Here is a 12500-nt window from a genome sequence, read left to right as displayed (position 1 = left end):
CCATATTTACACATATAAATATATATACAGTAATGTACGGTAGAAATTATACTTTATTTTGAATACACAAACATGATACAATAACATCAGAGCATATTAACATATATAAACATACATATTTACACATATAAATATATATAAACATCCATATTTACATATATAAAGATATATAAACATCCATATTCACATATATAAATATCCATATTCACAAATATAAACATATATAAACATCCATATTCACATATATAAACATCCATATTCACATATATAAACATCCATATTCACATATATAAACATATATAAACATCCATATTCACATACATAAACATATATAAACATTCATATTTACATATATTCACATATATAAACATCCATATTCACATATATAAACATCCATATTTACATATATTCACATATATAAACATCCATATTCACATACATAAACATCCATACTAAACATCCATATTCACATATATAACCATATATAAACATCCAAATTTACACATATAAACATCCATATTCACATATATAAACATCCATATTTACATATATAAACATGCATATTCACATATATAAACATCCATATTTACATATATAAACATGCATATTCACATATATAAACATCCATATTTACATATATTCACATATATAAACATCCATATTCACATATATAAACATCCATGTTCACATATATAAACATCCATATTTACACATATAAACATCCATATATATATGTGTGAATATATAAACATATATAAACATCCATATTCACATATATAAACATATAAACATCCATATTCACATATATAAACATATATAAACATATAAACATCCATATTCACATATATAAATATCCATATTCACATATATAAACATCCATATTTACATATATAAACATACATAAACATCCATATTTGTCTCCTTTACCGCTGTAATCAGTTAGCCTTTATATTATCTGTTCATCATTCTTTCTGTTTGCTGCTGCCGATATAAAGTTTGAACTTATTTTATCATTCAGTTCAGGTATTATTTATACATAAAATGATGGAACACATTAAAGCGCTCATATTATGCTCATTTTCAGGTTCATAATTCTATTTTAAGGTTGTACCAGAATATGGTTTAATTTTCAAAAAACACCATATTTTTGTTGTACTGCACAGCTCTCTCTCACCGCTGCAGCTCCTCTTTTCACCTGGTCTCTGTTTTAGCTACAGAGTGAGACCTCTTTTCATCTTCTTCTTCTGTACTATCTTTGATTGCACTCGCACATGCTCAGTAGCTCAGATGTAGCTTGTGTCAGCTAGCTCCATAGACAGTAAAAGAAAGGCTGTTTCTCCAACTTCAGTCAGTTCCAAGGCAGGATCAGCAGGGAGACTTCTTCTAAACCAGGGAACACATGGAAGTAGTTCTTTTGGAGATTATGGTGAACTAGTGTGTGTTTTAGCAGTGCTTTGCTTTTGAGAACGAGGTAGCATGCTAGCGTTAGCGTTAGCATGCTAACGGTTGCGGTTAGCCAGCCCGTCTCGGCTAGTGACGTAGAAAGCCGTGCAGATTGTGACCAGCTCACCAGGAGACTGAAGGCAGGACACATTCAGAAACCAGATCTCACTCAGAACACCATGGATGGGTTTTTAAAAGTGTGTATGTGTGTGGAAGCACCAGAGACCCAAAATAACTCTGATCGCCACTGCCGAGCCTCCTACTCAACAACAACAGATTGACCACACACAAAATGGATGAGGTATGAATACACGAGGAACTGCTGCGTGATGATTTTGGCTGAACACACTTATCACGGACGGCAGCTAGCAGCTAACAGCTAGCAGCTAACAGCTAGCAGCTAACCGGGCGAGCTAGCTACCGGCAGGATCGAGACAGGGTAGGTGAATTAAAACAAAGTCTGAGTTGAAAAGGCATCTTGCTGTCCCGTTAGGGCCCTGTTCATGTTGCACAGACATATTAATTGTATTTTGTGTATGTCAAGAGGCACAAAGACCTAAAACCTGCCCAGACAGCTCAGTGGAAGCTCGTACACGTAGCTGCAGCTACTCCGCGTTGCCTTTCAAACAAAAGTACACGCATATTCATAGCGATCGAGATTAACGTAACAAATTGTCCGGAGACTTTGTCCTTGAACTAAGCGGTGTTGTAGTCTAAAGCTCGGAGATGTCTGGCAGAGATCCCAGAAGGTAAACGTGTCCCTCCCTGCAGCGGAGAGCTGAGTCTGTGAGGGATCTTCAGTCTGCAGCAGATTACAGTTACAGGGTTTCACTTCTTCAGAGCTCCGTCCTGCAGCTGTCCTCCCTCAGTGGGAGGCACAGCTTTGTAATGAAAGGTCAAACTTACCGTCTGCCTGTCTGTCTGTCTGTCTGTCTGTCTGTCTGTCTGTGTGTCCGTCTGCGTCTCCTCTCACTGAGTCAACAGGATCTAACCGGTGTACCTGGTCTCAGATGATGTAATGTCAGGTGTGCTGTGACCACAGAGAAGAACAGGGGGCAGAGAGTAACCAGCTGACACACACACACACACACAGTACACACACACACACACACACACACACACAGACACACATACACAGACACACATACACACACAGACAGATACACACACACACACACACACAGATACATACTGTAGCGTTCACTACGTCCGGGTGTTCAACAGCGATGTAACGCAGGTTAAAAGGTGGGAGGGACTTACCTGATTGAAGTACGGGCCAGTCAAGAGTTGAAACGTGGACCAGTAAGATCCCAAAAGAGGAAAAAGACGATGTGTTAGAATCCAGAAATGAATGAGCACGGGCTATAAACGGGGCCGAGTACTAGTTCCTAGCGGTGGGCAGATCGAGGCTTCGTGAAACAATGAAACGGTTGAAGCAAATGTGCCGTATTGTGTCGAGGCTTCAAAACAATCCGACACCCGTCTCAACGATCACCTGCAGGTGTTGATCTGAAACAACCTTGACAACGAGCCATTAAAAAAACAAATGTATAATTGTATTTTTCTAATATGTGAAGCCTGTAGGCTCCTCACTGTGCATAATGTTATTTTGGTCATGAAAAATGAATAAGGAAATGGAAGTTTGGGGTCCCCTGCTGGAGCTGCTCCCCCCGCGAGACGACACCGGATAAGCGGACGAAGATGGATGGATGGATGGAAAATTAATATTAATAAAAGAAATCAAGCCACAATGTCTCACTTTTTTATAGATTTTTATTCAAAAATATTAATTTCTCTGCTGTGGAAGGACTCAGCCTACTTCTTTTTTTACAGATAATTTCTCCAGCCTTTGAAAAAAAATCCTCTCACAAAGGGACACTTGTTGCTGGCATGCAAAGATATCTTTTAGCAAGGACATACAAATGAGGAAAGATTACTGCTCTCTCTTTCCAGTAAGTTAGGGGATCATGAGTTCTGGGCAAAAAATGCATAGTTGAGGTATTTCTTCACTTCCACTGTGGCATCAGCTGTAGCATTGTGTATCGTCTGGGTTTCACGGATACGATCATCATAACATTCCCATAAACTGTCCTGTGTTTCTACTGGTGTTGATGTTGATTATGATGACGGGCCTGATGTTGACATTTGTGGCTCTGAATGAAAATGAAAACGGAGCTTCCATATCTATCTATCTATCTATCTATCTATCTATCTATCTATCTATCTATGTATATGTATCTATCTATCTATCTATCTATCTATCTATATATATATATGTATCTATCTATCTATCTATGTATCTATCTATCTATCTATATCTATCTATCTATCTATGTATATGTATCTATCTATCTATCTATATGTATCTATCTATCTATCTATCTATCTATATATGTATCTATCTATCTATCTATCTATCTATCTATATATGTATCTATCTATCTATCTATCTATCTATCTATATATATGTATCTATCTATCTATCTATCTATCTATATATGTATCTATCTATCTATCTATCTATCTATCTATCTATCTATCTATCTATGTATCTATCTATCTATCTATCTATTAATGTGTCACTGTATGTATACTCTGTCTCTAGCCTATCAGTCAATGTGTAAATATAAATGTAAGCCTAAATATAACTAAACAAATCGCACTATAAATGTCACTATATCACCAAAAATCTGCTATCTCAAAATCAAACTCCTGTCACAAAAACCCAAGAGGTCAAGCTGTATTGACTTCACTTTATACAGATGTGTGATTGTGGGGTCTGTTCCCTGTCAATCAAACGCTGTTTCGGCGGACCATGCCACCTGTCGAAACACTCGTGAAACACTCCGAAGCTTCATTTAGCCGTAGTCACGTGACGTGGGTGTTTTGAATCACGCTTCGGGATCTCGACAAAGCTTCGGAACGTCAGTTTCGCGTCAGCCATCCCTAGATAAAACCTTATGTGCAGTCTGATGTTTAACGCTGTCGACTCGATAGGATCCGTGACTATATTCCAGTAAATGTTTGAAAGTGGTGCGTCTCCCTGTCACACAAGCTACTTCCTGGTTGCGGTGCTGGATGGGAAATGTAGTCAATTGTTTTACATTGGTAATGGATTGCTGTGCACAGCGTCGCTATCTAAAACTACACTCACTGTTTTCACTTCAGACCAACGTACACCTCTGTGGGTTTGGGGTACTGGGTTAATGTGTAACACTGATATTGATGTGTGCATTTTTGTGTTGAGATATATGTGCTTTGTTTAGTCATTGAGTTTAAACACTATGTACAATTATAATATTTATAATATTTAAGTACTGCCTAGATTAAAATTTATATTCTATATATATACATTTGTATATTATTCAGAATATGGTATATTAGGTATGTGGCTGATATTGTTGTTTACACCATAGCCTTTCTATTTCTACAGGTTTATAACCTGCTATCTGTGGACTAAACAACTGTATGTGGAAACCACAACGAGTCATAACAACGTGTCCTCTCCTGATGCCCCGTTCGGGGGGGGGGGGGGGGGTTCTTAAAGAACCAAACACACACAGATACACACACACAGATACATACAGATATATACAGTATACACACACACACACAGATACACACAGTATACACACACACACAGAGATACATACAGATACACACAGTATATACACACACACACACACAGATACATACAGTATACACACACACACACACACAGATACACACAGTATACACACACACACACACAGATACATACAGATACACACAGTATATACACACACACACACAGATACATACAGATACACACAGTATACACACACACACAGATACACACAGTATACACACACACACAGATACATACAGATACACACAGTATACACACACAGATACACACAGTACACACACACACAGATACATACAGATACACACAGTATACACACACACACACACAGATACATACAGATACACACAGTATACACACACACAGATACATACAGATACACACAGTATACACACACACAGATACATACAGATACACACAGTACACACACACACACATATACATACAGATACACACAGTATACACACACACACACACACACACACACACACAGATACATACAGATACTCACACACACACACACACACAGATACACACACACACAGATACATACAGATACTCACACACACACACACACACAGATACATACAGATACTCACACACACACACACAGATACATACAGATACTCACACACTCACACACACACACACACACACACAGATACACACATATATATATATATATATCGTTGAGATTTGTTGTTAGAAACGACAGCAGAGACAGTTCTTCTTCTTTCCTCTTTAATAAAAGATCAAACACCTGCATTCACTATTTACAAACAGAAACATCTGTGTGTGTGTGTGTGTGTGTGTGTGTGTGTGTGTGTGGGGGGGGCAGCTTCACAGAGCCAGGCTTGATGTTAACGTAGAGCGGCGAGGCTCCCAGAGGAGACGATGAACTGCTTCACAGAGTCCACTTCAGACACCTGCGCACACACACACACACACACACACACACACACACACACACACACACACACACACACACACACACACACACACACACACACACACACGATATTATTACACACACACACGATATTATTACACACACAGACGATATTATTACACACACACACACGATATTATTACACACACCCACCAAGATATTATTACACACACACACACACACACAGATATTATTACACACACACACAAACAAGTATTATCGAGTTCAACTCAACACTTCTTAAAATGTATCGGTGTGTGTGTACCTTGTCTCCCTGTGTGTGTGTGTGTGTGTGTGTGTGTGTGTGTGTGTGTGTGTGTGTGTGTGTGTGTTGTGTCCCGTGTGTGTGTGTGTGTGTGTGTGTGTGTGTGTGTGTACCTTGTCTCCCGGTGTGTGTGTGTGTGTGTGTGTGTGTGTGTGTACCTTGTCTCCGTGTGTGTGTGTGTGTGTGTGTACCTTGTCTCCCGGTGTGTGTGTGTGTGTGTGTGTACCTTGTCTCCGTGTGTGTGTGTGTGTACCTTGTCTCCGTGTGTGTGTGTGTGTGTGTACCTTGTCTGTGTGTGTGTGTGTGTGTGTGTACCTTGTCTCCCGTGTGTGTGTGTGTGTGTGTGTGTGTGTGTGTACCTTGTCTCCCGGTGTGTGTGTGTGTGTACCTTGTCTCCCGGTGTGTGTGCGTGTGTACCTTGTCTCCCGGTGTGTGTGTGAGTACCTTGTCTCCCGGTGTGTGTGTGAGTACCTTGTCTCCGGTGTGTGTGTGTGTGTGTGTGTGTGTATGTGTGTGTGTGTGTGTGTACCTTGTCTCCCGTGTGTGTGTGTGTACCTTGTCTCCCGGTGTGTGTGTGTGTGTGTGTGTACCTTGTCTCCGGTGTATGTGTGTGTGTACCTTGTCTCCCGGTGTGTGTACCTTGTCTCCGTGTGTGTGTGTGTGTGTGTGTGTGTGTGTATACCTTGTCTCCCGGTGTGTGTGTGTGTACCTTGTCTCCCGGTGTGTGTGTGTGTGTGTGTGTGTGTGTGTGTGTGTGTGTACCTTGTCTCCCGTGTGTGTGTGTGTACCTTGTCTCCCGTGTGTGTGTGTGTGTGTGTGTGTGTGTGTGTGTGTGTGTGTGTGGGTGTGTACCTTGTCTCCCGGTGTGTGTGTGTGTGTGTACCTTGTCTCCGGTGTGTGTGTGTGTGTGTGTACCTTGTCTCCCGTGTGTGTGTGTGTGTGTGTGTGTGTACCTTGTCTCCCAGTGTGTGTGTGTGTGTGTGTGTGTGTGTGTACCTTGTCTCCCGGTGTGTGTGTGTGTGTACCTTGTCTCCCAGTGTGTGTGTGTGTGCGTACCTTGTCTCCCGGTGTGTGTGTGTGTGTGTGTGTGTGTGTGTGTGTGTGTGTGTGTGTACCTTGTCTCCGGTGTGTGTGTGTGTGTGTACCTTGTCTCCCGGTGTGTGTGTGTGTGTGTGTGTGTGTGTGTGTGTGTGTGTACCTTGTCCCGTGTGTGTGTGTGTGTGTGTGTGTCTGTGTTTGTGTGTGTACCTTGTCTGTGTGTGTGTGTGTGTGTGTGTGTGTGTGTGCGTACCTTGTCTCCCGGTGTGTGTGTGTGTGTGTGTACCTTGTCTCGGTGTGTGTGTGTGTGTGTGTGTGTGTGTGTGTGTGTGTGTGTGTACCTTGTCTCCGTGTGTGTGTGTGTGTGTGTGTGTGTGTGTGTACCTTGTCTCCGGTGTGTGTGTGTGTGTGTGTGTGTGTGTGTGTGTGTGTGTGTGTGTGTGTGTGTACCTTGTCTCCCGGTGTGTGTGTGTGTGTGTGTGTGTGTGTGTGTGTGTGTGTGTGTGTGTGTGTACCTTGTCTCCCGTGTGTGTGTGTGTGTGTGTGTGTGTGTGTGTACCTTGTCTCCCGGTGTGTGTGTGTGTGTGTGTGTGTGTGTGTACCTTGTCTCCCGGTGTGTGATTAAACACTGTCTGCAGCAGTAGCGCCCCCCGCAGGTGCTGCAGGTGTAGTGGGAGGGGAAGCCGCAGACGCAGCAGAAGTGTCGGGGGGGCAGAGAGGAGGGGGGGGCCGCGGCCGACAGGTAGTTAGGCTCCGCCCTCTCCGACAGGTTCTGCCAATCAGAGGACAGGAAAACAGGCTCAGAGAGGCACCTCAGTGGCCAGAGAAAGAATCCAATAAGACCGGCTATAGTCTGGCTAGTCCACACAGCACAACTGCTCCGGTTTACTGACATCTCTTTAAGCCAATCACAGGCATCGTGGGGGCGGGGCTAAGCTCCAGACGGAGCCTCTGCTGAATAGTCACACACACACACACACACACACACACACACACACACACACACACACACACACACACACACACACACACACACACACGTGTGTATATCTGTGTGTGTGTGTTGTGTTAACATCTGTGTGTGTGTGTGTGTCTCTGTGTGTGTGTGTAGGGTTAACGTGTGTGTGTCTATCTGCCGCTCTGATTGGTTGTAGGTCTACCTGCTGCTCTGATTGGTTGTAGGTCTATCTGCTGCTCTGATTGGTTGTAGGTCTAACTGCTGCTCTGATTGGTTGTAGGTCTATCCGCTCCTCTGATTGGTTGTAGGTCTATCTGCTGCTCTGATTGGTTGTAGGTCTATCTGCCGCTCTGATTGGTTGTAGGTCTATCTGCCGCTCTGATTGGTTGTAGGTCTATCTGCTGCTCTGATTGGTTGTAGGTCTATCTGCTGCTCTGATTGGTTGTAGGTCTATCTGCTCCACGCCTGTCTCACCTCCTCCTCCAGCAGCGTGGTGAAGTTCTTCCTGAAGCGCTGCTTGAAGTGGTCGCCTCTCGTCTTCCTCCTCTTCTTCTCTGGACACACACACACACACACAGAGAGAGACACACACACACACACACACACACACACACACACACACACACACACACACACACACACACACACACACACACACACACACACACACACAGAGAGACACACACACACACACACACACACACACACACACACACACACACACACACACACACACACACACAGAGACACACACACACACACACACACACACACACACACACACACACACACACACACACACACACACACACAGAGACACACACACACAAAGAGAGACACAGAGACACACAAATACACAGAGACACACACACACACACACACACAGAGACACACACACACACACAAAGAGAGACACAGAGACACACAAATACACAGAGACACACACACAAAGAGAGACACAGAGACACACAAATACACAGACACACACACAAATACACACACACACAGAGACACACACACAGTTTTTAACTCTGGTGAGGTGTTGGGAAAAGCACAAACGAAGCTAAAAAGAGCACCCAAAACACACGTCATAACAGGGTCCAAAACTTCAGAAGAAGCAACGAAAACTAGGTGTGTGTGTGTGTGTGTGTGTGTGTGTGTGTGTGTGTGTACTGTGTACTAGACAACAACTAGGTGGGCCTAATATATACATTTGTAAGCGGGCCAGAGCAGACCCTAATGTGATGAGAGGTGTTACCGGGTTCTTCTGTCTCGCTGAAGGCAGGCAGACGGGCAGTAGGACCTGGGGGGGGCAGCGAGGATAGAGGGTCGTCCTGGAAACACACACACACACACACACACACACACACACACACACACACACACACACACACACACACACACACACACACACACACACACACACACACACACACACACACACACACCACACACACTTTTAAAAACAACTACTTTACTCAGGTTCATTTATATTTCACACTTTTGCTGTTGAAAACCATAAAACAGGCATCATCATCATCATCATCATCAACATGACATCATCAGGGTGACATCAGCACACGACTGACTACAAGTCGGAGGTGGGAGTTGTAGTCCCACCTGGAAGTTGTCTTTCTCCAGAGCTTCCAGCTGTCGGGTCAGTCTCCTCTGTCTGGTGGCCTCATCCAGAACCCTACGCTGGCCCGCCTCCACCCGGGCTACACACACACACACACACACACACACACAAACAAACAAACAAAAAAACACACACACACACAGATACACAGAGACGTTAGCTGGAGTTTGTTGAAGTTAAACCAAACTACGTTATAAAAACTCGCCATTTAATGACTTCGCATTTTGGTAACTGACTAAAAACTCATAAAACACGTCTGACGACACTGGACGACTTGGTTTAAACTCTACAGTTGAAGTCGGCCGACGGTGGGGCCCAAAAACATTACTTATTATTAACAAAAATATCCTTTCTTCTCTCCTTTCTTCTCTGGTCGCACCGGGTCCTGTCTGCAAACCAAACCGCGTTATAAAAACCTCACTATTTAACGTCTTCACGTGTTCTTTACTGGCTGAATCATCATAAAACATGATATATAACAGTAAACGGCTTCTTATGAACTGAAGATTAATTCGGGTTATTTTGGTGACTCAAATAAATGACATATCTTAAATAAAACAGCCAGACTCTTTCCAGTTATCGCGATGAAATAAACACCAGCTGCAGCTGCAGCGAGATCTGGCTCAGAGGAGGATTTTACGCACACTTTGGCGAATCATTTATACGCCGAATTTACCGGATTACCATAACGGTTTCTAATATATAACGGCGACTACGTAGACCACGTTAACGTTCAGAAAAACGGAGCCCCGTTTCAAGTTGACGTTTTCGTGAGTTAGCCGCGGCTAACATGTACGCAAACGGACCACAACAAGCAAACAGAGACATTTAACGCGCATCTACACGTGCTGAGCTCCGGTATATCAGAGTCGTTAGTGCGTAACACCGGGCAGACACGCCTTTAATGAACATTTGGTTTAAAAATACAAGCTGAACTCACCGGAGGCTTTCTTTTCCAGCACCATGTTGTTTTCTTTGTCTCACTTCCTGTCTACGGCAGCCGCAGAGGTACGTCACCAAGGAAGACGAAGCGTGATTTTGCCAAATAACTAATATATTCAGGAAAACTTTACACATAGATATAGAACAAGAAGTGTATGACGAGAAAGAATATTGTTTAATGTATATTAACCATTCAGAATAACAAAGACAGTTTTTACATATTAAGTTCAGGCATAATTGAAAAAAATAAAATTATTACCTGCAATATAAATGCTAAATTATGAGATTATCTTTATGATTGAACAAATTACTTGTTCTCTTGGAGCTATATCAATCAAAATTCCACCCTAATCTCTATTTTTTGTTTCTTTCTAGAAAGGCACAGTTGTCTTACAGTCATTTCTTTGAATTAAAACCACTATTGATGTATTGGTAGAAAAATATAAGGATAATAAAGACACCATGAGCCTCTTTCCTCATTGGTTCCAATGGAAGCAATTCTAAAACTTAACCCTGGTAAGATGGCCGCCAAGTGGTTCCATCCTGGAATGGCAAGTCAGAATTACATGTCATATCTATTGTTCTATATCTATGGTTACATGTCATATCTATTGTTCTATATCTATGGTTACATGTCATATCTATTGTTCTATATCTATGGTTACATGTCATATCTATTGTTCTATTTCTCTGGTTACATGTCATATCTATTGTTCTATTTCTCTGGTTACATGTCATATCTATTGTTCTATATCTATGGTTGCATGTCATATCTATTGTTCTATATCTATGGTTGCATGTCATATCTATTGTTCTATATCTATGGTTACATGTCATATCTATTGTTCTATTTCTCTGGTTACATGTCATATCTATTGTTCTATTTCTCTGGTTACATGTCATATCTATTGTTCTATTTCTCTGGTTACATGTCATATCTATTGTTCTATATCTATGGTTACATGTCATATCTATTGTTCTATTTCTCTGGTTACATGTCATATCTATTGTTCTATTTCTCTGGTTACATGTCATATCTATTGTTCTATTTATTGGTTACATTCATATCTATTGTTCTATTTCTCTGGTTACATGTCATATCTATTGTTCTATATCTATGGTTACATGTCATATCTATTGTTCTATTTCTCTGGTTACATGTCATATCTATTGTTCTATTTCTCTGGTTACATGTCATATCTATTGTTCTATTTCTCTGGTTACATGTCATATCTATTGTTCTATTTCTCTGGTTACATGTCATATCTATTGTTCTATATCTATGGATTTACACGACTAATAACCAACGTACTCTACACACATCTGAGACTTCTTAGAGAAGTATGTTTGCGATGCTTTCACAAATGTTTAGTTAATAAAGTTAATTTAAAAACAATATTCTGTCTCTGTATGTCTGTCTCTGTGTGTGTGTCCATGTTTCTGTGTGTGTGTCTCTCTGTGTGTCTCCATGTCTCTATGTGTGTATGTGTGTGTGTATTATGTCTCTGTCTGTGTGTGTGTGTGTATGTATGTCTCTGTCTGTGTGTGTCTCTGTGTATATATGTGTGTGTGTGTGTTTTTTTTAAGCAAACAAGAACCCAACCTTTACATAACTTGATGATGTAATAAAACACAGCTGTG

The 12500-nt window shown here is 41.6% G+C and overlaps 2 protein-coding genes across 2 annotated transcripts in view; both read right to left on the bottom strand.

Annotated features, from left to right (window-relative positions):
• plod3 (procollagen-lysine, 2-oxoglutarate 5-dioxygenase 3) overlaps positions 1-12500 on the bottom strand; it is a 41024-nt gene that overhangs the window by 3307 nt on the left and 25217 nt on the right. The window lies entirely within an intron of this gene.
• On the bottom strand, positions 5796-10944 carry znhit1 (zinc finger, HIT-type containing 1). Its single transcript, XM_028563568.1, has 6 exons — positions 10858-10944; positions 9899-9996; positions 9537-9612; positions 8753-8832; positions 7923-8092; positions 5796-5994 (listed from the first exon to the last, which is right to left on the bottom strand). Exons 1-6 carry the CDS (start codon positions 10880-10882, stop codon positions 5973-5975), a joined length of 471 nt encoding a protein of 156 aa, XP_028419369.1. The 5' UTR covers positions 10883-10944; the 3' UTR covers positions 5796-5972.

This window comes from Perca flavescens, chromosome 19, assembly GCF_004354835.1.
Source record: "Perca flavescens isolate YP-PL-M2 chromosome 19, PFLA_1.0, whole genome shotgun sequence".
Taxonomy (NCBI): Eukaryota; Metazoa; Chordata; class Actinopteri; order Perciformes; family Percidae; genus Perca; species Perca flavescens.
This window is presented reverse-complemented; position numbering and strand designations above follow the sequence as displayed.